At 46.0% G+C, this 27,860-nt stretch overlaps 1 protein-coding gene across 4 annotated transcripts; it reads right to left on the bottom strand.

Moving 5' to 3' along the window:
• Window positions 1-6,175: 6,175 nt before the first annotated feature.
• On the bottom strand, window positions 6,176-19,959 carry IL12A (interleukin 12A). 4 transcript variants are annotated; one of them, XM_012724742.1, is made up of 6 exons: window positions 19,850-19,959; window positions 19,162-19,307; window positions 16,463-16,573; window positions 16,001-16,042; window positions 15,741-15,884; window positions 6,176-6,661 (listed from the first exon to the last, which is right to left on the bottom strand). In XM_012724742.1, the coding sequence occupies exons 1-6, from the start codon at window positions 19,863-19,865 to the stop codon at window positions 6,647-6,649; spliced, it is 474 nt and encodes a 157-aa protein (XP_012580196.1). In that variant the 5' UTR covers window positions 19,866-19,959; the 3' UTR covers window positions 6,176-6,646. The 4 variants fall into 4 exon arrangements, with proteins under 4 accessions (XP_012580196.1, XP_012580195.1, XP_012580194.1 ...); XM_012724741.1 differs by lacking the exon at window positions 6,176-6,661 and adding an exon at window positions 7,591-8,104; XM_012724740.1 differs by lacking the exon at window positions 6,176-6,661 and adding an exon at window positions 13,575-14,123 and having other exon boundaries at window positions 19,183-19,307.
• Window positions 19,960-27,860: the final 7,901 nt, after the last annotated feature.

Here is a 27,860-nt window from a genome sequence, read left to right on the forward strand (position 1 = left end):
AGCCGCTTGAAGAGTGTTGTTTCTACGGAAGCTCAGGCCGAGCTGGAAGGTGAGCGGGAAGCAGCTTCGTGTTGGGGCCCCGGCTGTGTCTGTGGACAGCAGACTGCTGTAGGAAGTGTCGCTTGATAATCCAGGAGTTTGGGTTCAGACAGATGTGCCCTGCAGTAGGCGGGCTGCCGTCATTTCAGTAAAGGTGATACATGGCCCTGGACTCTGAAGAAGGACCCAGGCCTGTGGGTTCCTATGAGCTGGCCACTCCGGAGAACGGTGACCTACTTGCTATCTACAAACCACAGCAGAGCATACCTTGACCACCTTCAGAGCATAGCCCGTATCAGGAGGCAGGTCTGGGGATGCCTAGCCCGTTGCTGACTGTCTCCATGGCAGTCTCCAGATAACTCTGCCTGTGATAACGTCATACTTTGCTGATGCAAATGTCTGTTCACACTGGTCACGGTGTCCCCTCCCCGGCCCCTTGTAAAACTTTGCCCCCGCCCTTCCTACCCCTTCCTCCGGACCCCATTCGTCATACCATTGTCACATGATTAGCTTATTCTATACTATCCTGTATGATATCAATGGCCCACGGACTTCTGCTCAAGCAGCAGAGTCTTGCCTTGCAAACCTGCTCCACCACCTTTGTGTCACTCATCACATTCCTGCCGCCAAGTGGCAACACAGGCCCAGCTCATGTTCTAGCTGGTTGGACCTCTCTGTCCCCATCCGTCAAATGGGTGACACCACCCTCCCCGGAAGATGAGGCCTGTGAAGGGCCAGAAGTAACCGTCATGCACTTGAGAGGGGGACCCTTGGGCCCTTGGGCACTGGGTGACCGGGGAGCCTCCAGTGGCAAAGAGGGACGGGAAGAAGCGGAGCCCACAGAGGCAAAAGGAGTCAGTTCTGGTCTCAGTCCAGAAAGTGACAGGCTGCTGCCGTTGTTTTAAACACTTCCTGTTCTGTGCCTCGAGTTAGCACATTGTTAAACCCAGGGTCCAACCAATTCGAAAGTTTATTATTATACATGGCTACCATTGCTAAAAAAGGGGTGTTACTTCTCGGAAGCCTCACTGAATACCAGGGGTTTTATTTGGAATTCTACTTAGATTTTTCTTTTAAAGATTTTTATTTATTTCTGCTTCCAGAACTGGGGTACAGGCCAGAGGTGTGATGGGTGAAGGGATTCATCAGAGACAGAGTGGGGAGCAGAGCAGGCAGATCGACAAAGTACACTGCTGAGGGGAGCAGCGGGTGGGTCAGGGGAGGTCTGCCACGCCATATGGTCACCTCCCTGGCTGGGAATCGAACTTGTGGTACAGTGGCTTTGGTGAGCTTTATAACGCGGTGCCTTAACCCATTACACCGCTAGGGAGAGCCCCTCTACTTAGAATTTTTTAGCCCCTTAAAGGGTGTGGAAGGCTGTGAATGCATGAATAGAAGCACAGGTGTTCTCCCCGGGTGCTGCCAGCCTTCTGGAGGGGCAAGCCTGAGAGTCCCACCTGGTCTGTGTATGCAGAAGCCCTGGGCAAGTAGAGTAGCTGGTCCTGGTACCAAGTTTCTCCTTTATGCTCTTGGGTGTAAGGATAGAATGTAAACGGCTGGGCCCGCCTGTGGGAATCTGCTTATTTGACACGGGCACTTCTGCCTATTGACAGGAGGGTGAGGAGGGTCAGAGGAAGGCCTGGCCCGGAAATCTTTCTCTGAGACCCTACAGAAGGCTTGTTTGTTTTGTTTTCATCAGCTCCCGACTGCAGTGGTCATTTGACTTGTTGATGCATTCAAACTATGAAAGGGTTATGGCAGTGTTTAGTAGGAACAGGGATTTAAAAATCTTAATAGTTCAATTCCCTCATTAAATAGGAAAAAAAAATCTATGAGACAGAAACAAGCCCCCTCCCCCACTCCCCCACCTCCATTTACTGATATTTTATGTCCTTGTGTTCCAAAATGTTGGGCTAATTGGCTGACTTCAGCTTTTTTTTTTTTGAAGATTTATTTATTATATATTCATGCAGAACTGGGGTACAAGTCAGAGGTGCAGGGGTGGTAAGAGGATTCACCAGAGAGAGTGGGGAGCAGAACAGACTGACTGAGAGGAGGGGAGCATCGGGTGGGCCGGGAGAGGTCTGCCACGCCATGGGGGTCACCTCTGGGGCCGGGGATTGGACTCTCACTGGAGCGGCTGCGGCTAGCTTGCAGTGCTGTGTCCTAACCTGTTGTGCCACCAGGGAGGGCCCTGACTTCTGCATTTTTCTTTTTTAGATTTATTTATTTATGCATACAGAAATGGGGTATAAACCAGAGGTGCAGGGGCAGTGGGAGGGTTCACCAGAGACAGAGTAGGGAGCAGAACAGGCAGGTCAATAACGTACACTGCTGAGGGGAGCAGCGGGCGAGACAGGAGAGGTCTGCTGTGCCATGTGGGCCAGCTCCAGGGCCTGGGATCAAAAGGCTAAGGCTAAGGCGGCTGTGGCTAGCTTCTTATGCTGTGTTTTAACCCCTTGCACCACCAGGGAGGGCCCCCTTCAACTACTTTAAAATGAAGTAATATGAAGACCTAAACAGACTTTTTTGTTTAATAATAAACAGACTTTTTTGTTTAATAATATAATAGTTTATTTTTATACCACTTTGTGCCATTTCCCTTCTCAGTTGTGACTTCTGCATTTTTTATTAGAATGTTTAATGTCACCACAGCCCTTGGGTTGCAGGACTATCCATGACTCAGGAAGCCACTGCCGCCGTTGCTTTTTGAATCAGACAGCATGACCTCTCCCCCCTGCCCCCCCGCAACGAAGCCCTAAATTTATTTGATTGTCTCTCTTATTTTTTGTTAGGTTTTTTACAGGAATCATGAACCTCGGAAGGTGAGCTCAGAAAGGAAGCCTCGGGAACCTGGCCAGGGGCACACGTTGTCTGGGTGAAGGGAATGCAAAACACTTGGAAACCTGTGGGAAGAGAAAACCTCTGTCTGTGCACACACTTTGCACCTCCTGCTCACACCACCCCCTTACCTCCCCAACACAAGTCTTCTTACAAAGGTGCTTCAAATGACTCAGCTCCCCTAGGTAAGATATGGGTCATTTTCCTTTTAGAGTTTGTGAACTATGAAATTTGTATCAAGAGCTTGAGACATTTTTAGCAGCTCTGGTGGTGCTTGAATGGGGGAAGGTTCTGGTTTCACTTGCTCCTCCACAGACATCCCGGATATAGTTTCATGTCTCACCTGACTGACCTGCCTGTCTAGGGGTCTATTAGCCCCTCAAATAATTGTGTTACCTGGGACTGGAGTGATTAGAAGGGTGTGCAGCCCCAGCTGAGGTGGGCTCCCTCAGGAGCCCCATCAAGTTCCATCGTGGGGGCAAAATGTCAGCCAAACACTACGTTTTTGGACTTCTCTCCTGGGTAAATTAACTTTCTGGGGGGAAATGCTACTCAGAAATAGCCTTAGCAGGAAGAGGAAACCAGCATCTCTTTTGGAGAAGACATGCCCCAGGGAATTGGGCCACATTGGCTCCTATTATGGGTGAACTTTGCTTTGTATTCATATATAGTCATTGTCCCAGAATCATGCCTGTGGCGATTAACATTTTGGATATATTTTGTTAACATGTTTGAAGAAACTGCAAGCTACCATTAATCTTTTGTAGACATTATCTGAAGAGTAAAATAAATCTCAATGAATTAATCCCAGAAACACATTAACTATATATAGCTCTGTCTATGAAAAACAAATTCACTTTATAGGGAAGAATGTATTTTTAATTATCAGGGATCCTGTGGAACTGAAATCAGTGTCACTTTATGAGTTTTTTTTTTAAATTGTATTATTATTAATTTTTAGGAAACATGAGTTTTTAACATTCAGAGGTCTAAAATACTTAAAAGACTTGAATTTTTAAATGTTTATTATTTTATATAAGTTGTTTTCCAAAGAACAATGTAATTTCAGAGGTGCTTTGTAATTAAGCTTGTTTCCTAACAATTTTCATACTATGGATGGAGGGAAGAAAAATAAATCTGCATTTGTACAGTGCTAATTGTCTCTTTTGTATTGTTTACTTACAAGTGACTTCAAAGCATTGTATTAGCTGTTTGGGCATTAGTAGGTTTTGTTCCTAGCTCTTGGGTTCTGGGCCTGAGACTTTGGGACACCCCTGATAAACTAATTCAGCGGGCTGGGGAGACCTGCAGGGTGGCCTGCCTGCCTGACCTCCTCACTCCAGGGGCTGAGTTTCCTCCTCCCCCACTGTGATGGAAAGGTGTCTGTTTATTTTAAACCTGGTGGGCTCTCACTAACTCCTTATCTGTGCATCTCTCTGATACTGTAACTTCAGGATTTCAGGCCGAGTCTCCCAGCCCGGAACGGGTCCCAGGCTGCAGGGGCCGCACTGAGTCCCGGCCTCTAGACCCGCATGGGTTGGTATCTCATGAAGCAGCAACAGGAACTTTGCTGACACTCAGGCAAGCAAGAGAAAAGCGGCAGATTTGCTTAAGAGAAAGAAAAAATTTATTAAGGAGAAAGGAACTGAAATAAAATGGGACTCCCAGGCCCAGGAAGCCACGCCAAGGTTGGGGGGAGCCAAGTGGGGTCATGCCTCAGGGAATACGCACCTGCTGTCCCTCATTATTCTAAATCCCCATCAGTCTCTGTGCTTGATTAGTTCTCCATGGTCTCACTCACTCAGCCTATGTCTCTGTGCCCAGAATTAAGTCTCTGTGTTCCAGCCCTTGTCTTGAAGTCCTTTTCCTTTACCATCCATGTTCAGGGGTGTCCTGTGGCTCTGTGAAGTTTGTGACCCTCATCTCTGGAGGGTTCCTTATACCGCCAAAGCTTTCCCTATTCCATTCTGATCTGGGAGCTGTCACTAGCACTATGACTCATCTCTAACAGGATTTATGTACATTTGGGACTCATTTTTTGGGGTTATTGTATTGCTTTAGAGGAGAATTTTCTCCCTGATTTTCATCTGGAAGTACTTTTTTTTACTCCATTTTCTAATGAGGCCTCTGTGTTGCTGATTTCTGTGTTCTCATAGGATGGGGGTGTTCAGAGCTTGGCCCTGCTAGTTGGTGGATGGAAAGACCTAGAATGATGCAGGGCGCTGCTCAGGAGCTAAGGTCACTACAACAAAACCACTACAGAGCTGGGCTTATGCACTGCATCCATTTCTCCTGCTTAGGAGAAATCGGGCTGCCACAGATTTCAGAATCTGGAGAGGGCTCTCATCCTGAGTCCTCACATGATGGTGGTTGGGGGATACTATTTCCTCATATGGTGGTGGTATGTGGACTTTGTCCTTTTCTCTTCCTAGAAGTGTTTTCTCTTCCTAGAAGGGTAGGGTGAGACGCACCCTGGGACCCCCCTTCCTCCCACCTACCTGCTCTAAATAGGTTCTGCCATCCTCTGCATCAAAAAAAATAAATAAAAAACAAAACAAAAAAACCAAACACCACAACATATTCTAGTGCATAAGCCCTTCAGTAGAAACTAACCTTATCTCTGCCTCTTGGAATTGTCTCCTTCCGTGTCTCCCAGCTCCCTGGTACCAGCCCAAGGCCAAGACGCCAGAGCGGCTTAATGCCAACGGAAAAACTCAATCTGCAGGTTGTGTCTGCTGCCACCTACTGTTCATTTATGGTACTGCAAGGGCGCTGTCTGGTCTTTTAGACTGTTGCTGTGAGCGCCTCTCTCTGCCCCATCTGTGAAAATTTGTAGCCCATTTGAATTGGATCCTGGTCAGTTGCTTGCCATATCTTGACCCCCACCTTGGCAGGTGTGGTTGTTCACCTGGGCCGCAGAGACCCTATTAGCCTTAGCCTCCTAGCTGGTTCAGTGTAGAGAGGTGTTAACTGCCTTCTGAGCTACCTCCCGGTGCAGTCTCTTCCGCGGGTCGTGCTGTCCAGCGTGACCTTCACACTCCACACTCTGAACTGCTGTGGTGTCCTCTCAAGGGCCCCACCTGTGTGTACCTGTTGAAAGATATCCTGGCCCACGGTTTGCAAACCTGTCAAGTGCTCTGGGTCCTGGTTGAGAGCATAGTAACCATTTTGAACGGGTCCCTTGGGTTTGGGACTTTAAGTCACTGTGGACACTATCTGAGGCCACACCGCTGGCTCCCTCTGACTTTAGAAACTTTCCCCACCTGTTTGTTCATTGAATCCTTGTTTGTTTTTCCCTGAGTCCAAGTGGTGTTAAACTGTGCACATGGTTGAAGAATTCCTAGATCGTGACCTGCTCCCCCGGCCACTGTCCTTTGGAGGCTCTGCCCCTGCTCTGTCCTCGCTAGCTCCGCGCTCCATACTGTTTCAGCCTATAACCCCCAGAGGAAATATTTAACGTGAAATGAAAATGTGAGCAACCTCCCACTTTGCAAGAGGAATAGTGTGCCAGACCTGTAGGTTCCCTTGCAATGTTGATGAAGTCTTGGAAATTGTAGCTGGGACAGAGGTCACTTAGCTGGCACGGTCAGGCCGAGAGGCATGTTTTTCTTCATCCTCCTTCCTGCTGGGTTAGAATGTGGAAATCACAAGGAGGGCTCAGGAGCGAGCTTGAACAGTGAGGTGGAGGGGCCTCATTCACAGATAGTGATGGAGCCGCCCACAGCCGCAGACAACAGGCAGAGAGGAAAGAAATGCCTCTTCAAATTCAGATGGTGCTTATCTGGAGGAAAACATTGAAGATGAGGACTTGTCACCCCCAAACCTGCCAGGATATGTCACCCCCAAACCTGCCAGGATATGTCACCCCCAAACCTGCCAGGATAGGCCACTCCCAAACCTGCCAGGATATGCCACCACCCCAAACCTGCCACTTTGACATGAGGTTCAATCTGTATTGAAGATTATCCTGAGAAAAGGCAAATAAGAAAATCTCTGTCTCCCAAATCTCGACCCTTCTGTCCCCATCCAAGCCCTGGCACCTGGCACCTGGTGCCTGTATTCTGCACCATGGGTAGCGCGAGCCACACCCTGCAGCACAGCTGCATTGAAGGGGAGTCGAGCCACCGGCAGGGGCCTCCAGGTCAGCCATGCAGGCGTCCAGTGGCTGGTGTGTGGGCCTGGAAGGGCCATAGGAACGGCGACCATCGCGGGCTTTGGGCCCTGCGTGGCCACGCAAGCTTGCTGTGGCAGCAGCACCAGCGTGGTCTCCTAAGCCCAGGAGGCGGAGGCCACGCCCTGGAGGGGGGGTGGGATGGCACCCCTACTCTGTGCCCTGGGGGCGCTAGTGGTGCTGGGCTGGTGTCCTGGGCACACCAGCTGCATGTTGCTGAGGGCTGGGGCTCTGCAATCCGGCTCTCAGCCTCCCCATGTCCCTGCCTAGACCCAGCCTGATGGCCTGGGTCATGTCTGGCCACTGTGGGTGCTGCCCTGAGGCCTGTGTGTGGCCACCCTAGGCCTTTTCTCACCTTCGTCAGCCCTGTGGGCCCTGGTGTGGGCCTTGTCACCTGAAAGTACAGCCGTGCTTTGTCAGCCCCGCTTTACTTAAACTGCATTGGAAGTGGATGTTTTCCATGACTTTTGTGTGTCTCTTATGAAGAACATACGGTTGTACTTTTATTTTTCATGTAACTTGAGTCTTTTGAGTACAGAGGGTTAACCCTTTAATATTTCTGTCAATAACAAGGTACTTTGTCTTACTCTGACATGCATTTTAAAAATAGCTTTAGAGAAAGCCTTGCAAGCCACAGGCGTACTCCAGAAGGGGTCCGCAACAGGAGGGGCCATGAGTGAGAGGCAGAGTCTGAATCCCTGGAGTGGTTGTCAAGACAATGCCCAAGGCCAAAGCCAAGGTCAAGGGGAAGACCAGGGCAGAAGTTCGGTTATCATGTTAACCTGCAGCATCTGAACTGGCAGAGTCAAGGACAGACCGCACCCACCCACCTGAAACCAAGTCAATTCTGTGCAGCGGAAACTGGCTGAGAAGGGGTTGGCCACAGAACCCAGCAGCAGGGTACCCCTCGAACGAGGGCCATGGTGGTGGACATGAAAAAGGGACGTAAGGCACTGGAGTGGGAGCTCATTGTACTGAATGACCTCGAAGCAGAAGCAGCCTCCTGAAGATGAAGAAAATGCTGTCTCGGAACTCAGTGACCACATCCGATACCTGGTGAGAACCAGGGGAGGACAATAAGGCTCCAGAGCAAGGGAGAAGAATTACAATCAAGATACCCCAGATTCAGAATAAGATCAACGTCTGTAATGTTTCTACGTTACCCAGGAGAGTAGCAAAACCATGGATTCCTCGCAGAAGAATGAGGGGGAGGGCCTCCCTGGTGGTGCAGGGGTTAAAGACACAGTGCTAGCAAGCTAGGCCCGGCATGACTTCGAACCCTGGATGGCCAGGTAGGTGACCCACATGGCGCAGCAGACCACTTCTGTCTTGCTCTTTGCTCCCCTCAGCAGTGGATTTCAGTCAATCTTGTGCTCCCCACTCTGTCTCTGAAGAATCCTCTCACCTGCCTCCCTTCAATTCTCTGCACCTCTACCCTAACTCTTGTATGCATAAATAAACAAATCTTTTTTTAAAGAATAAGAGATCAAGCACCTATGTATGCCTGCCCCAGACTGAGGTCTCCTCCTGAACCAGCAAAGCTGGGGTCGTGGCTTAAGGCGGAAGTTTGTGTGCCTGCAGAGGAGGCTCGCCAACCCCCAAAGGCAGCACACACACTCTCACAGCTCAGAGGCTCCAACTGGTGCCGTTCTGAGGGCTCAGGGCAAAGCCAGAAGCTGCTATATTCAGAATCGGCCATTTGTTTGAATACGGTCTGTACAGAATGACACAAGCTATTTTACTTCAATAAATAAATAAACAACGTCTGCTGGACAGCTTGTTTGAGTTTTAAAATCTCTTACTGTGAGAAATAAAGACAAGCTAATAAATACATGTGTACAATACGGTGAAGTAACTTCTGACACCATCACAGTAGCTCCCGGTATATCAACCACAATCCTCTCCTGTCTACATTGCTGCACGTAGAGTCTAAATATTGCCATGGGTGGGAACTTTTCTTACCAGTTCTGCATCTGTCCATCCCCTACCACAAATACAAACAAAAGGGACTTTGGGGGAGAAAAAAAATATTTGCTAACAGGGGAGCTAGCACCGGTATGAGGGAGGGGGAGGCCCAGGGACCATGAGGTGGTTGAAGTGGAGCTGAAGCTGCAGGAGCTGGCCGGGCTGGCAAGGGTCACCCTGTCTGGGGCCTAGGCCTGAAGCTGCCTGGGCAATGTTTCCTCAAGCACTGCTAATATGAGAGCGCCAAGGTAGGGGACCGGTCACTGTGGGCTGTCACCTGTGTGCTGATGTTTGCAAGACCACTGAGGCTCAGGGTGCAACAGCAGTGGGGTTTGTTAACAAGGGGGAGACTGGGGAAAAGGAATGAGGTTGTAAGGTGCAGCCTTAGGCTTGGGCTCTAAGCACAGACACTCCCTGCTGAGGGACAGCCGGCACTGGCCACCTGCCTGCCTGTAAAACTGGTTTCTCTCAGCTCTCCCTCTTTTTGCCTCTGTATAAGGAAGACTTGTTGCTTGTCTCTGTATACCTGCTTTTGAGTTGTGTCCTGCACCGGTAAGCATGCAGATGAGAACCCAACCATCAGTCATCGCCTTCTACCTACTCCCTCGCTTGCTTGGTTTTAGTATGTTTGTAAAATTGGCTTACGCAGGTATATATGGCTGCAGATAATTCATTTTTATTGTTGCATAATATTCCATTTTATGAACCTGCCAAAATCATTAAGTCAACTTTCTTTTGCATATTCCTAGCACAGCATGCACTCTGTTGCATTCAGAGTTAGGCAATTTGTGACTATTATTTTCAACTTTATTCAATAAATAAAAACACGAATAATTTAAAAATTTGAAGTTCTCTCATTTTAGGCAATCTATAGCCTTTAGAAATGAGTTACATGAGTTACCTGCTTATCGATTTATGAGCAGTAGATGACAGCAGATACTGTTGTAAAAAAAAAAAAACATTGAACCCCCCCTAGGGCCTAATAAGGGCTTCCTCACCATCCGTTCCCACCCCCAAACCTGCCCCAGGCAGTTTCCTCCAGAAACTACATTTAAGGTTTTCTTTCTGCAAGGATTTGTTAGATTAATGTGATATTTATTGCATGCTAGATGAGGTGGCAGAGAGGTTTTCTGGTCTGCTTCTCAAGTACATTCAGTCAGATTAATCCTGATGCCAAAGTGGCAGGTTTGGGGGTGGCATATCCTGGCAGATTTGGGGGTGGCATATCCTAATTTTCAATTCTTTCCTCCAGTCAAGCACCATCTGAATTTAATATGGAATCTCTTTACTCATCATATTCTGGGCTGGCTGACAGCTCCATCACCATCAGTGAATGAAATTCCTCCACCTCATCTGTGCGTGAAGGATTTGGGGTTCCTTTTTATAAACTCTTTTAATGGATTTTTCACAAATAGGGAGTCAGTTTGGGTCAGTTAGTGCTGGGATGTCTGGTCTTGGTTGTTGACCTTGGACACAGAAAGTATCCCGGCCCAGCTTCTGCATTTAGGGTCAAAGTGATCCATCTTAAGGCGTTCCCAGAACAAGCTTGTCAGTTCCTTTTATGTACTCAAACTCCCCACACCTTCCTACTGGGCAAGGGGTGGGGGCTTAGTTTTACCCTGATTAAATCACATCCCAAAAGAAGTTGCCTTAGACTGTGGCAACTCCGCTTGAGTGGACATTTCCCCCCTGAGGGGATGGGTAACTTTGGATGCTTGATTTGGAAACTATATTCCAACCTTTTTCTTATCTCCTTACTGCACATTATACTAATTGAAGACAGGTGTGAAGTTTGTTTCTAGTCACTTGTTTAGAGGATGGCTTTTGTAGAAATTCTTCTTTGTGGTAGCATATTACCCAAAGACACCTAGTGTTCAAATCACAATTGTAGGTCAAAGCTCAAATGGACCCCGAAGGGGTGTTTGAGGTCTTATGGTGGGCTTCTCTGGCACTAAATAAGCAGGTTTACTCAAAAGATGCTGGTATATTGCTGTGACTTTGGCCAGAAGTAAAGAGATGATTCTTTTTAGTTAAAATTTAACTGTTGATGTTTTCATTTTACTCTTTCGGCTTTTCTACAGAATACCCCAATATTGTGCAGAAAATGACCTTGTACTTTCTAGTAGTATTACAGGGCAGAGTTTGGTGCTCCTGGGAGCCCTCAAACCTGCCTGCTCTAAATAGGTTTTGCTGTCTGCTGCATCAAGACTAAACATACTCTAGTGCATATGACCTTTAAAGGAAAGGAGTTTTAATACAATTAGTGTACAATAAAGAGAAGAGGAGAAGAGGGCAGGGTAGGGGAGAGGAGGGGAGGGGACGGGAAGAGAGAAAGAACAGAGGATAGTTTTCACAAAAAATCACTCCAAATTACTGGCCTGTGGGCTCATACCCAGCCAACCAGTGTTGACCCAAAGAAGGAGCACTCGACCACAAGTCTAAGGCACCATTTTTGGGGACCCATAGGAAAGGGGCAGAAGGGGTCAGGTAGGTCTCCGACAGAAGTGTGACAGGGTGGTTCCAGGAAAAGGGGAGGTTCCAGGTTCCCTGCCCCACCTAAAGGAGGCTGGAGCTGAGCAGGGAGGAGGAGAAGCTGGAGACTGGGGAAGGAAGAAAGCAGGGTGGAGAGCAGTGAGGAGACCTGAGGGGGCACATGGAGCCGAGAGACGTGTGAAGAAGCTGCATTTGCTGCTTGGCCCTGGGCTGGTGGGGTCAGACGTAGGTGAGAGACCGGAGGGGAGGAGGTTGACTATGGCAGCTCATTTCTTCCCAGACTTATCTGGCTGTTTCTGATCTTTTTCATGAGTCCTGGCCAGAAGATGCTTTAGACCTGTGGTGGGCTTTCGAGCCTTGCTTTGGGTCAGTCCCTTGGGTAGAATTTAGAGTAGAATTTTACCCATGAAGGGATGGGTAACTTTGGGTGCTTGATTTAGAAACTATATTCTTTGTCTTTTTTGTACTGTTACTAATTGTATTAAAGTTCCTTTCCGTTAAAGGTCCTGTATGTTTTGTCTTGATGCGGCAGATGGCAGAACCTATTTAGAGCAGGCAGGTTTGGGGGTTCTGGGGTGCCCCTGTCTCTGTCCTGAAACAGAAAGAGCAAACTCAAAGTCAAGATAAATGCTGCCATTGTTAACCTCCCCTTGGGTCCCTCACCTACGTCTGTTCCAATCAGTCCAGGAACCAAGAAGCAAGTAGCTTCTTCACATGTCTCTGCGCTCCGTGGGCCTCCTCTAGAGCCCCTCCTTGCTCTCTACCTTCCTCTTCAGCTTCTCTTTCCTGCTCAGCTCTACCCTTCCTTGGGTGAGGCAGGGAACCTGGAACCTCCCCTTTCCCTGGGTACCGCCCTGTTCTAATTGTGTATGTGCTATGTTCCAGGCACAACTGAGTGCTCTGCCTGAATCATTCCACTGAGCTTTTGGGCATCTCCTTCATTTCTCTTAAGAGTAAGCAGGCAGGGAGCAGTTAAAACAACCTGGTTTTCCTACACAACTTAGAAACTACAGCCCCAACCTTGAAAGCCCACTTCTCACGGTCAAAGCCTGCACCCCCAAGCCCAACACTCATAAGGTAAGACATTTCACTGTAAATTATTTGCTGGTCATCCAAGCTCCCTGAGAAATGATGGGATCTAGCTTCTGATGATTTCTATCTAAATGCATATTAAGTGGGGTGAACAGCTGAAAAAATGAGTAAATTGTCTCGCTGCTGACCTGGGTGAACACCTCACCGTTCACAGGCATGAGAGCTGGGGTCTGGTGGGGTAATTTACATGAGGAAAAGGTTCACTCTGCAAGTTTATTCTTTTATAGCCTTTTTATATCAAGAAGGAATGTGATATCAGAATGCTAACATTACATGGTATTCTATCAGGTGGATCTTTTAAAATTCATGTGGTTTAGAGGATTAAAAAGATACAGTTTAATATCTGGGTCACTAAGATCATATCTCTTCAGCCAAAGCAAGGCAATTATCCATGTTGTTCAGACAGAAGTTCTATCCAATTTAAAGCAAATGGAGGGTTTTCCTCACTGTAATTTAGAAATAGCTTTCCCCTGAGATCCCAAAGGGTCACAAAAATTAGAATAATTTAACTAGGAGGCCTCTTGATGATGCATTTCCCAGTTGGAGAATACTATTATGTATTTGCATAGTGCTCAGTATCTTATGGGATTGTGGGAAACACATTTTTTAAAATTTTATTTTAGAGTCAGATGTTGGACAAAATAATATGTTCTCAAAAAAAATAAGTCCTTGGCTTCAGTATTAAGGCTTATCTAGTTCTCTGAGGGTTCCTTTAAAATATGAGATTAAAGGGACAAGGAAATGAATAAGAACATGGTAAAATTTTCCCAAAGTATGTTCAAATTTCATCAATTTTCCCACAGTGTATATTTTACCCTTTAAAATATTCCAGTTATATGAGAAAAATATGAGAATTACTTTAGTTCAATCATTTTATTTTTAGAACAAGGTATTTCTGAAATCCATTTGGTAATAAATATTTTAATAAATATAAATAAATATAGCTTAGTTCACATGCTTTCATGAACACAGATTATATAAATAAATATTTTAAAATACTTTATGCCTGAGTGTTTGTTTCTACAAATACTTTGGTACAGAAATAGCTTATAAATTTTTGCTTTTCTATTAAAAAAGAAAAGCATTTAGGGAGGACATTTTTCCTCTTTAGTAAATTTGTCATGAAAATCTAAACACAACTTATCCATAGCAAATGTGAAATATATGTGATCAAAGGTATTATGTCAACAAAACTGTCACATTCTTCAATTTTGGGTGGTGATGAATGTAAACAGCATGAAAATTATTGTACTAGCTTAAGCAGGACATTTCCAGCTATCCCCTCCCCAGTTCCCAACCTATAGCCTGTTACCATTTCTTTGGATCAAAAAATGACTTTCAGGCTGGGCGTGACCTCAGCTTTTTAGGAATACAGATAGCTTATCATTCTATAAATAGTGACTGCACGGATTCTGAAACCATGCAGAAGTATGCAGAGCTTGGTTTTGATTTTATAAAAATTCATATCTTCAAGGGAAGTTTTTTGTTCCAGTTCAGGGCGGTCACTGGTGAAGTTCAGGGCCTAAAGAGTAAATATTGAGCACGATAAATATGGTATCCTCAAATTAAAACACTCATCTGTAAAGAAGGGTGAAGCCATTCATGTCTCTAAACCCACAACCCACTCCATCATTATAGCCCCTAAGCCCCTACCCAGACCTACTTCCCCCCAGATGGCTGGGCAGAAGAATAATAAGAAATGAGAGAAGAAACACTCATTATCCAAGCACTGGCAGCTTCTGTGAGTTCCTAAAAGACCCTTTAGAAAGTCATCTGTGGGAGTTGCATGTTAGAAGGAAATAGCTCTGATAAGGTGGCACTTCTTTATTGATTTTTATGATACATTAAAAATCTCAGTCCTTTTAGGACAGAGAGGTCATGGATTGCTGCTGATCAGAACACTATCAGTTTTAACAGAGTCACACAGAATAAACCTGACAACCGATCTCCTAGTTTTAGCCCTTAAATTTGCAAACATAGTGCAAGTAGCCTAAAGGTCAATACTTCCACTTGATCCTCACAGAGCCTAAAAGAAAGACAGAGCAGAAAAGAGGACGAAACTGAGGCAACGAGGGGTAAATGGTTGAGGCTGCGGTCTGATTGCTAGTAGAATTGATTCTTGTGCTTGAATGAACAACTCTTAGGCTTGGAAATGAAATATCATCTACAAATCTCTGGGCTTTTTGACAGTTGCATGATATTTACCACCTTCCACACAGGCCATTTGCTACCAAAAGCTAAGAGCACAAGGGTCAAATGAACAATTCCTTTCCAAACAAGGGCTTGTGACATCTGTTTCTACCCCAGGCCCTGCTCACCACACTGCTCCCCTTGATCGAGTGTTTCAGGGTTCTGTATTAGCATCCTGTGCTATGGTGACCCAGAAAATCACAGCAGGTCTCTGTAAGTCATACGTGTTCCCAGGTGTGGGGCATTACTTATATTTTAGCTCAAAGGCGTTAACTACCCAGGCAGAAACCCCACCTGTTCTCAGCAACACCTGCAAGTAAGTACAGCCTGGAGTCATCCTGAGGGTGAGTGAGAAGGTCAGCAGAGGAGTTTCTTTGAGGGGGTTTCAGATCCTGGTCCTGTCTTATATGCTTTGTGAGCTCAGACAAATGGCAACTTCCTAAGCTTCAGTTTTCTTCTTTTTAAAAAAGTTTATTTATTTATGCATAGAAGAACTGAAGTCAGAGGAGGTGGAGGTGAGAGGATTCACCAGAGACAGAGTGGGGAGCAGAACAGGCAGATCTAGGAAGAACACCATTGAGGGGGGGAGAACACTGTTGAGAGGGGGAGAACACTGTTGGGGGGGGCAAGACAGGGGAGGTCTGCTGCGCCAGGTGGGTCACCTCCCTGGCTAGGGGTGGAACTCAGGCCGTAGTGTTGGTAGTGCTGAGACTAACCCTGTTGCCACCAAGGAAGCTGCTTCTCTCCTTTGTTGAACAGATATATGAACACATGCAGAGAACCTGCTACACACCCCATGGCCAGCAGGTGGCAGTGTGCCTTTCTTAGCGTGGTGGACACATCTGCTTTTTCTCTAGCAGGCACACTTGAGGCCAGCTCCTGTGGGGATTTTGAAGGTTTTATGCCCCTTCATGGGGCCCTGCTCGCAGTGAGCCTAAGGAAGGCTTACCTGCATCAATTTCTCAATAGCTTCCAGGAGGTTTTTATCTAGAAATATCTGCCTTGTAGGATCCATCAAAAGCTTTTCATTCACGGCCTGGAGCTCCATCTGGTACATCCTCAGGTCCTCATAGATATTCCGAAGGCACTGGACCTTGGATGACACATGGGCCAGGGACTAAGTGAGGTGTGCACACTGGGTCAGGAGCCACTGAGCTGGACTAAAAAATATTTCCTCCCATTTTGTCTGAGGAGAGTTTTGTGTCTTACCTTCACAAAAGAGGTGTTTCTGGAAGGCAGGCAGCTCTCAATCTAGAAGAACAAATAACTAGGCATCAGTTGTGCATTCACAATGTGGGCTGAGTGTGTTTGTGACTTTGAGTTATGGCGGTGTTCTCTCTACTGCTCCTGCACTTCCCATTCCAGGAAAATCAGGTATCAAGGGTATTAAAGCTTATTATAAATTTTTCTTCTCAAATTTTTTTTGTAGTTGTGGTAAAAAAGCATCATAAAATTTACCATCTTCACTACTTTTTAATGTACAGTTCAGTAGCAATTCATTATATTCACACAGTTGTGAAAAAGCATGTTTTTATACATTTTTCTTCCAAACCTAACTTCTTCAGTAGGACCTGTTAAAGTCTTATGATGCTCACACATCTCTGGAAGAAGCTGAGTTTTGCTGGCTGGGCCTTAACTTTATCACAGCTTTGGGAGGAAAAGCATTTATACCGAGATCAGTTCCAGGGGCACGCATGTCTCCACTGTGCTGGTTTTATCTTTTGTGATATCTTCATGATCAGTCTCTTCTGTGCAGGAGTATGGTTGGAGGGTTTGTCTGGCCTGTAAAAGACAGAAGGTGAAATGAGGGACCTGGCTCTCCATGGGGATGTTAACTTTGGCCTAGGAAGTTTGGCTGCTTTACCTCTCTGACCCGTGGCCTTCCTACGCGGCTGATGAAATAGGTCATTTACACCCCACCTCCGCTGCTGAGGATGGTTCTCTGGGTGATACATTCTCCATTATGTAAACACTATAAATCATTTCAACAGCCTGTGCTAATCAGCTTCTATACCACGCTGGGGCACTTGCTTCTGGTGAAACAGATTTTTTTCTTTTGCCAAAGTGCCTGCATTTTTATGAATAGCTACATCAAGTATAATTTCTTAAGGGTTGGGAGAGGGCTGTTAAGGTCACAAATTGATGGATACAACACCCTAAAGACAAGAGGAGAATTAATCTGCATTACAACCCCTCCCCCACCACACACACATACATACACACACAGAGTCATCTTACAGGCACATTGAAAAACATTGATAAATAGGATTATAAAATTTATCCTAAAGCATCAACCAGTGGCAGTGTGGCTGAAGATCACAATCCTTATTCCGTTCAACAGCCTGGATGTGCAAGTACCATGCTCTGTGCTAAGGAAGATGACAGGGAAGAGGACTGTGTGGGTCCCCTGGGTCCCCAGTGCAGCTGGAGACAGGTTGGCAAGCACCAAGTTCCTAGAGTCATATCAGCAGGTGAAAGTTCTGAGGAGAGGCTCTGGGGAGGATGGGAAGAAAAGACCTCATGGGACATGGAACAGGTAAAGAAAGAGGGAGCATTTCAGGCAGAGGGAACTGCATGAGCCATGAATCAAGGCTTGGCAGTGCAGAAGATGTTTGGGAATAGACAGTAAAATCCCCGTCTGCAGGAGACAGAATAAAGCCCCCTTATCTTGCTCCCTCCCCCTGGAAAAAAGATACATACCTCCCAATCCTTAGAAACAGTGACTGTGGCTTTCTTGGCAAAGGGGAACTAGGGTTGCAGACAGGTTGCAAGCAAAACAAAGATTGACCTTAAAGTGGAGACATTAGCTTTGACTACCTGGGTTGGTCAAATGTAACCACGGGGACCTCAGACGCTAAGTGGGGAGGGAGCAGACAGTCAAGTGAGACTTGTAGCATGAGACTCAACCCCACACTGCAAGTTTGAAGATGGAGGAGCCACAAGTCAAGGAAGGTAGATGCTTCCAGAAACTGGAAAGGCAAGGAAGTGGATTCTCCCCGAGAGCCCCACCCTGGTGTACGTCCAGGGAGAGCCAGCTTAGCTTTCTTCCCTCCAAGGGGGAGAATAATACATATGCTTTGTTGAAAGCCTCTAGTTTTGTGGTAATTTGTTACAGCAACATAGAAAACGAATAAGCAGCTCCTAGAGATGTCCAAGGAGTCGTGGTAGCCACTCTCGTGGCCCAGCATTGTAATTTCCCAAGTCTTTTCAAGAGGAGCTGGAAATTTGAATTCTTAAGTGAAAGTTCCACTTCTTCAATAGCATCAAACTCAAAAATGGAAATAAAATACAAGTGATGGGCCACATGCTACAAATCTGTGAGCCAGATATGGCCTGGGAATAGTGAGCATTTGCCTCCCTGTTTCTGCAGAAGCCAGCTGATTTGTTCTGGCAAGTCTGACAGTGCAATGGTATAAAAAAGTAGCCAAGTGAGTTTTGCAATCTTTTGACCTTTAGTACAACATTTAGGAGTCAAGAGTCAGCTTTTTCAAATAAAAGATGCACTTAAATCAGAGCTCCTGAATTTTATGCATATTGAATCTTTCTTCAGGAATCCAAGCACTTACCACTGCAATTTTCACTCAGTGAGCCACAGTCTTAATTAAAACTGATTGAACTGTAAGGAGGAATTGGCAGCCCATCGCAAAGGATTAGAAAAGTAAAAAATTTTTAAGAAGAACTTGTGGCATTGACTTAAGGTTTTCCTAAAACAACAAGCGATTAAAGCAACAAGGGAGAAAACATTCCAGAAAGATGTCCTAGAGATCAGGAAGACAAAAGAACATTTCCTGAAGCTCTGGTCTTTGGCTGGTGCAGCAAAAGCTGTGGCTGTCGGAGCACTTTCATAGGGGAAAATAAAAAAGAATTCAAATACAAAACTTAAAAAAAAAAGAATAAAGCTGTAAGTAAAGTTAGATAATGCTCTCCCTAGAAAATAAAGACTGGACACACACTCACAGGGCCCGGCAATTTGATTCCAACCGTGACCTGCAGGGAGAGTCAGGTCTAATTCGTCTCTGTCCCCAGGGCAGCTCTGCACTGTCTCCTGGATTGATAAGTGTGTCAGGGAAACAGTGTGGGTCTGACACCATTCCACCTCAGCTGGCATGCTGCAGGACACTGTAAATATCCACTATCCTCTGAGCAGACGCAGCCCAAACACATGCCACTATAATTTATTACCCCTCTTTCTTCCACTGGAGGCACAATTTCATTGAGATGCTCTAGCCAATAGTTGGGCCATTTGTAAAGCTCCTTCTCTCTCTCTTGACAGCTCCTGATTCGCTCCCACCATTTCCTGCAGCTTCTCCGGCAGAAGCCCCTCCCCCAGAAAGGTTGCAAAGTGGGGAAGAGGACCCTGAGCGACTCACGGTCTCCAGCATGTTACTGACTTCCTGCAGCAGTCTCTGGGACCAGTGGAGGCGCTGGGACACTCCTGGCTCTCTCGTAGCTGTGGGGAGGTTCCTAGCCAGACTGAGGTGGACCAGGGAGCTGAGGAGGCCCACAAGGAGGAGGCCTGGAGGGGAGTGAGGGGCAGGTTGAAATCCATTTGGCCGTCTCTGCCTTCCATCTGTGCCCCCTACCATCACCCCACCGCTCCTTTCCAGCCTTCCTTCAACCCCTAAGAGATGGCTGGAGCTCTTGGAAGGCATCTTGATTCTCTGGCCATGTGCCACAGGGCTTTGCGGTACCCCTAATGAGCTCAGAGCACACTCATCAAAAGCTTCCATTTTACCAGCAGGGAACGAGGTCAGGCGGTGAAGTGACTGACCCAGATGCACACCCCACCCTCCCCTCCCGGTGTTTTGGCAACAGTGGGGGAATGGGCGACAGGGCCACACTTTGAAGCTGGCTGGTGTCTGCCCTCACAGCTGAAGCTGAGGGACCCGGGGGGCTGGGGGTGGGGGGGACTGTTTCTCTCTGTTTCCAGACTGGGGGAAAATGTCCTGTTTGGCGCAAAGCGAACTCTCCCAACAGGGCTCCCTTCTCCGCAGGAGACAGCAGGCGCGCAGATAGCCGCTCTCTCATACCCGCGGGGACTGGGACGCCACTACTCACCGCGCCGGGGGCACATGCTGGGTGGTCGCCCGCTGGCCGTGCGGGGAGCTTCTGGGCGCCGGCGGGCGGGGCTGGACTCGGGCGGTGCCGGACGCGGAGCTCCGAGACCTGCGCTGACGCTGCGGCCCCGCGGCTGCACCCGGACCCCAAAGCAGCAGGTGAGGCGCTGGCTGGCAGGCCGCTCCGAGTCACATTTTTATATCTGCCCCGGGCGCCAGGACTTTCCCTGCTGCCGCGGGCCTCCTGTTTCTCCCTCCCCGCTTTAGCTTGTCAGGGACACGTGGGGCTGGCCGGTGCTGCGCTTTCGGCTTCACGCGGTGCCCACAGCAATTCCGGGATGTTCCCGCCCTGCTTTCCCAACCTACTTCCCCTCCCGCAGCTGCCAAAAGCGAAATTAGCTCAGAGACCGTTGGGGTCCTGGGCACAGGCCCCCACCCTGCTGCTCCCCCAAACGCAGCTTACATGCCCCATTTCCGGCCTCTAGCGGTGGCCTCCGCCTTCTAGCCCCTGTCCAACCACCCTGCTATGGACTGAGCTGGCAGTGCCACGCACTTACATGGTCCTGGTGGCGACGGCCTGCCTGGTTCTGAGTGGGGATGAGTGAGTGAATGATTCACCCATCACTTATTCATCAGGTGGCCCACGTGCTGGAGACCCTGCGGGGAACAGGCTTCTGGGAGTGTCTCAGGGGTCCGTGTGCTGCTGTGCAGACGCTACACGTAAAACAGGGTGAAACCAGCTGGCTCTGCGATCCCTGCTGTCATAGAGAAACAGCGTCTTAACATGTCTAGGGGGAAACCTTTAGAATTTAGGGGAATGGGTGTAGAGTCCCTAGAGGAGGTACTGAGAGAGAGAGAGAGAGAGAGAGGAGGTACAGATGGAGCTGTGGGACCCAGGAGACCTCTGCTATGGACCCTGGGAACAGGGTTCCTGTTGCCTGTGGAGGGAAGAGAGGTTTTTGACACTCCATTGGGATAGGCCACAGGCCACAGGGAGAGAGGTAGATGCTGTGGCAGGGATCTACACATCCTGCTCTCAGAGGTGAGGTTTGAGGGCGATGGGGCAGTGCCACTGGACTTAAGTGCCAAGATAATAAGTGTGTCTTCTGCTCTGAGGGTTGTAGGCAGGAAAACATGCTTGGATTTGAAAGATGTGGAGATCCCTTCAACAGTAGAGTGAGGATGGGTGCCAGGAGTCTGGAGTAGCTAAGACCTCCTCAGTGTGGAGAAAAGAGGTGAACAACAGGAGGGACCGAGACTTGGTACCTCCCAGGGCGTAAGGGAAGACACAGAGAATGGCTGAGTGGAAGTTGTTCTGGTTTCTGCACAAGGGTTACTGTAAGAAGGGAGTGAATCTGGGAGAGACCGTGAGAAGTTTCACTTGGATGTGCTGGGTTTGAGTTCCTGTGGAACTTTTCAGTTCAGTTATTTCTACCACAGTGTTAGTCACTCTGAGTGTGTGTGTGTGTGTGTGTGTGTGCGCGTTGGGGGGGTCTGCTTGGTTACCCCCTCAGAGCCTCCCGGGGGTCATGGTTGTTGGAGGGTTTAGGGCCTTCACAGAGGAGCTGTGAGGCCCACCCTTATGCAGATATAGCTGTCCTGAGTGGGCAGCTCTTTGGGGACCCTGGAAGAGAAGAGTGGCACTCTCTTCTCCTCTTTCTGGGTCCCCATTGAAGTCAGGATGGGTGAGGCTACTGTTACACTCTCAACACCAGGCAGGGCTTACCTCTGCTGAAATGGGGTGATGAAATAGAGAAAGCGGTTAGTCCCCACTCAGATTCGTGCTCACCTGGGCTGCTGACATCTGCTCTCCAGGATGAATCATCTGTGGGTGTAAGGCACCCACGATAAGGACTTTCAGCTGTATCTAAAATATGCATCTCTAAGGTGCTTTGCAATGCTATTGTCTGTGAATGCCTCTAGCAAGAGACCACGCATCCTTAGAAACAATTGCATTTGGCAGATTGTGAGACGAGAAGTAAAGGATAGCAGCAGGGCTGTGGGATCGCCACAGATGTCTCAGATAGGCTTCATGTACGGAAAGTCAGAGTGAAGTCAAGTTTATCCCACAGAGCTGTCTCTCCCTTGGAAGGGCTGTTTCCTATGGAATAATACTTTGTGTCATATGTGAGCACAAGGTCTGCGCTCAAATGGATTCTTGGCCACTAAACATAGTCTCTAACACTTCTGTGAAAGAGTTCTGGGATGTAAGGCACACCCTGAAGTCAAGAGAAAATGAAAAGCTTCTGGGGTAATGTTATTTTCCTGTAAGATAAGCTCCTTGCAGTGTCTAGCACTGCAGTGGAGGTCTTGGGCAGTGCTATAAGCAAAGAAGAATTAATGAGAGATTTAAAAACAGAAAAGGAAAAGATAGGGCTGTCATTATTTATAATTAATATGCAAACAATAGATAGGAACAACAGACTCAGTACTAGAAATAATAAGAGAATTCAGCAACATTTCTGGATACAAATATCAGCCTTCCAATACCAATCAAATTTCTCTACACCTACAACAACAAGTTTGAAAGTACCATAAAAGTAATATATCAGACAATAAATAGGTAATAAAAAAAGAAGCTATCCTCCACAGTGTCCTGTAGATGGAGAGTGAGTTCAGGTGTTAAGAGTAGTGGCTACACTATTTGTATCCAGGTTCTGTTACTTTCTTGCAGTGTTTTTTTGGCTAAGGTACTTATCTCTCTGGGCTCAGTTTCCTCATGGAACATGATGATAATAATGCCCATATTAGGGTTGTTATGATTATTACGCAAACTAGTCTTTGCAGAAAAAATTCAAGGTCTAATCAAGAACATGGAATGATTTAATTTAAATGGAAACACATTTCATACCCTTGGGTGGAAGATCTTCACGTATAAAGAACTCAGGACTTTTCCAATTAATTCACATATTCAATGCAATCCCATTGCAAATTACAAATACATTTTCTGAAGAATTTCATAATGAACCTCATCTAAATTGTGTATGTCAGATTTAAAGTCCAAGAATATCTAAGCTTTTGTATAATAAGGTGGGGGAGTAACCCTCCTAGAAAGAAACATAGTTCAAAGCAATGGCAATAAAAATGGTGGCAGGCAAAAATCCAGCCAGGTAGACACTAAAACTAAATAGAGAAATTAAAGACAGATTTATATAGGTGGGTGTTTAGTATAAGAGGCAGATGGCATCCAGATCAATGGCGGAAGCAGGGATTGTTTAGTAGAAAATGCTCACTACATGCTGAAAAACAAAACTAGACTCTAACCTAGAACAAGATACAGAGGTGAAACCACTTGGAAATGGATTAAAGACTACATGTGAAAAGTAAAATCATTACTGTAGCAGAAGAAAATGTGAGATTATCTTTGTCACTCAAGAATGGGAAGGAAGCCCTACAGCCATCAGACCCCAAATTATAAGGTAAAATACTGATTTACTGATAGCATACAAATTAAGACTTTATGTAGAATGAATTGCTGTTAATTCCATGATAAAGTTAACAGATTGGAAAAAGATATTTTGCAATGTTAAAAACCAACAGGGGGCCCTCCCTGGTGGCGCAGTGGGTTGGAGCGCAGCAGACCTCTCCTGCCTTGCCCACCGCTCCCCTCAGCACTGTACTTTGTCAGTCTGCCTGTTCTGCTCCCCACTCTGTCTTTGGTGAATCCCTCACCGCCCCTGCACCTCTGGCCTGTATCCTGTTTCTGTACGCATAAATAAATAAAATCTTAAAACAAAAACATTAGGAGAATATACTAGGAACTACTGCAAGTCAGAAAAAAAAAAAAAAAGACACAAAACTCCAGTGAAAATGAACAAAGCTCACAAACGGGCCGTTTACAGAAAAGAAGCTCCAAAGGCTAACCAGCATCATGAGATGCTCAGATGTTGCAATCAGACCAATGCAGATGGGAGCAAGAATGAGCTATTATTTTATTGGTTAGACTGGCAAAAATCAGGATTTGCAAGCTGACAAGGGCTGGGGAGATGTGGCACTTCAGGATCCTTCTTATAATGCAAGTGGACTGGTTTAGTTTGTGGCATTGCTTGGTGCACCTGGTGACGCAGAATTCTATCTTGGGTGTACACTCCAAAGAGTTTTTGATATTGGCCCGTGAAGGGATCTGTTGGAATATGTTCATTAAGTCATTGAGCATTGGGGAGTTGGAGGCAATGTACCTGGCTCACCACTGGGGGGCGCATTGTTAAAGTGTGCCGTATCTACTGTACTGAGTATTCGCCGCAGTTGAAAAAAAAAATGAAAGTACATACAGCGGCCCTCCCTGGTGCCGCAGCGGGTTAAAGCACAGCACTAAGAAGCTAAATCCACTTCTGCATGAGTTCGATTCCTGCCTGCCCCGGAGGTGACCACATGGCGCGGCAGACCTCTCCTGACCCGCCCGCTGCTCCCCTCAGCAGTGTACTTTGTGGATCTGCCTGTTCTGCTCCCCACTCTGTCTCTGGTGAAGCCTCTCGCTGCCCTTGAGCCTCAGGCCTGTACCCCAGTTCTGTATGCACAAATAAATAAATCTTTAAAAAAAAAAAAGTACATGCACCTACATGGGTAGATCTTATACATAGCACTAGGTAGAAATATAAAAATGAGTCAGATTTGTATGTAACACTAGAGGTAGTTAATTAAATTCCTTGGACTCAGATTTGTTTTGGAATTAAAACATTTTGGCTTTTAGGAAGGAAAGAGGCAGTATCCCATGATTGAACGTAACATTTCTGTAGCAAAATACAGAGATAGTTACACTAAATGAATAAAGACTAGAAATAACCTCCTGTAACTTGATTCGGATTTTGCTACTAAGTGAGTTTAAGAAATGACTTCTGGTATTTCTAAAGTATGGATAGGGGATTGTGTATCCCTACTTACATATGAGAAGAATATACTCAAAATAGTATATGCTACACAAGCATCTTACAATAAATAAAGGAATGTATGTGAATTATATCAGGAGTGATCCAACTGAGGAGTAAGGCAGATGAGAATGAGGAATGGGGAAAAATAGAATATATAAATACATTAAACACATGTTTTAGCAAAGAAACTAATGATGTCATGGATTACACAATGAGATGAACCCAATCTTCCTCATCTGAAATCTTCCCAGAATGTAGATGAATAAAGATACTCTTTCTTTTCAAGGTTGATTTTATTTATTTATGCATAAAAGAGCTGGGGTGTAGGTCAGAAGTGTGAGAGGATTTACCAGAGACAGAGTGGGGAGAAGAACGGATGAATCTACTGAAACACACTGCTGAGGGGAGCAGCGGGCAGGACAGGCAAGTTCTACTGTGCCACATGGGTCAGCTCCCTGGCTGGGGATGGAACTCATGCTGTAGTGACTGCAGATAGCTTCATAGTGCTGAGACTTAATGCCTTGCACCACCACCAGGGAGCCCAATGATAGTCTTTCTAAGCAGATAACTTGAAATATCTGCAAACTTAAATTGTCATTTGGTACATTCAGATAGCTCCTCTGTTAGTCATTCCTTGTCCATTCAATTTGAGCAATGGGCCCATATGGGATCTCATGTAGTTGTTCCATCAATAGAAATGGACCGGCTTTTCAGGAATTTGGCAGAATATATTAGGAGTTAGAATAAATTAGAATATAGTTAAAATGAGAGATTTTAACTACAGGTGATTTTGCTCCCAAGAGACCTTTGGCAATGTGGCAATACTGTTGCTTATCACTGGGGTGACAGTTGGCATCTAGAGGGTAAAGGAAGGCTGCTGGGTAAGTGCCTCTGAACACCATGAGTCCACAGCCCCTCCACCCAAACCAAAGAGCCACACATTCCACAATATCAGTAGTGTTAGGTTGAAATGCTGGCTGAGAGGAGCAGGTGCTTGTCTCCATCATTACTCTACAAGTAAACACTAGGCATGTGTCCAGAAGAGAAGATTTCAGGCTTTAACTATGTCGCCATAATTTGGAGGGCAGATCATCCTTGGAAGAAGTGATATCCCAAAGAGGCTTGTGAGTTGAGACAAAAAATCTGATTCTGAAGGTCAGTGCCAGGACACCAGTGCCCTTCATCGTATACCAAGGATCTTGCTGCCAACTTTCCTGTAATTCAATACTCAATGAGCATAAAGCAGCCGCCACTGGCAGCCAGGGGTCTAATCTTAACAGCCTTCTTGTGAAGTGACCTAGCAGTGGCTTTGGGCAGGGCCTTTTGTTCCTGCTTGTAGATCAGTCCCTAGGCTTACATGCTGGTAAGGCTGAGTGCAGGGCACAATCTACTTGGGTGGTGAAGTGTTTCAGGAGTAAGGAGAGAAATAGTGGTCATAAGTGGAAAGACTGTGGAGACTGGAAGGAACTTTGGACCCGTGATCATAAGACCCTTCCTGCTACTTGATAGCTCTGTGAACTTGGACAAACCATTGCCTTTCCTTATGTCCGCATGTACAACACAGAGATGTTACCCCTAGTTGCCTAGCTTTGTCATGTGGATCAGATTATGTAATGAGCAGCTAAGAGTTGGCTAATGTGGCAGAGTTTCATCACTATGGGCAATCACTCTGCAAGGAGAGATGGTGTTATTGTCCTTGCATTAAGACACAGCTACACACACACACCAGTTTCCTCCATAACTGTCTCTTGTAGTCTGTGGCAACTTTCCAATGAGGTGGGGAGGGGAGCCCCAAAGAATCTGATACAGTCCCAGGATTTCAATCTCATGAAAGATCACCTAATCTCCAGACATTGTAAAACTAAAGATTAGTAAATCTCTTTTTGAACAAAAGGACAATCTTTTGATTCCTTAGTATAAAGATTGAACATTTCTGCAAGGGAAAAAAAGACCATAAACAACACTGAAAGACAAATGAAAACTTAGGAAAAAAAATTGGCAACAGTATATGATGAACCAAGGGTGAATGGCCTTAGTATATAAATGTTCATGATGTGGACAACAAAGCAGCTAATAATCCAGTGCAAAAAAGCAAAAGACAATTCAAATCTCTTGAAATAAATTATGAAGATGAAAAATATTCAGATGCAAATTAAGTACAAATTGAGATTCCTGGAAATGATTTTTCACCTTTAATTTGTAAAGTGAAAAAGTTGAATGGCTTATAGACTGTGTAAGTGTATGTGGAAACAGGTTCCCACACTGTTGGAAAGAGTGTAATCTAGAGCATTCTATCTGGAGGGTTAGTTGGCAGTAGCTATCGAAGTTAAAATGCACATGTGCTTTGGCTCTGCAATTCTACCTCTAAGAATTTATCCTGTCAGCTATATTCACGTATGTATAAAGACTAATTTCCATTAAAATAATTATTTTTAATATCGAAAGACTTGAGGAGACTTAATGTCTATGAATAGGGAACTGTTTAAATAAAACATGATTGAATTTTTCAATGGGCTAGTATGCAGCTCTTAAAAAGATTGAGTTAGATTTTGTGTGATAGAAACAATCTTCATTATGTGACAAATCATGTGAAAAAACGCTTCCCTTTGTGCAGGGAAATATTATTTACAAAGATATACATACATAGACGTAGTATTGTCTGGTTATGAATCTAGGCTTATAAGAACATAGAAAGTCAATAATTAGTCTCTGGTGGAGGAGACTGGATCTTGGAAGTAGGAGGAAATCTGCTTTTTATTGAATACTGTCGGCACTACTGAATTATTTAACATGCAAATATATTACAGCTTTATTGATATTTGTTTTACTTTGTTTTACACGCACTTTAGATCACCTAATGGCAGGTGAGTGAACTGCACCACAGCTGCTCTGCCATTCCCACAGCTTCTGCACAGAGAATTTCTCGCTGGATTTACCATACAAACACTGAATCTGTGAGTAGATTAACTCTCTGCTGCTGAAGAGGAGCTTTTGTGTCTGACTCCATCATCAACTCCACCCCCCCATCAACAGATCTTTCTATCCTCCTTCCCAATCATCCATTTTCACATTCTCTGTTGAAGACTATTCTATAGGTGTTTCACACATTTTTATCTTCCCTTTTAAACTGCTCCGTGTGGCTAA

This window comes from Condylura cristata, unplaced genomic scaffold (assembly GCF_000260355.1).
Source record: "Condylura cristata isolate star-nosed mole 26May11 unplaced genomic scaffold, ConCri1.0 scaffold00014, whole genome shotgun sequence".
Classification (NCBI taxonomy): Eukaryota; Metazoa; Chordata; class Mammalia; order Eulipotyphla; family Talpidae; genus Condylura; species Condylura cristata.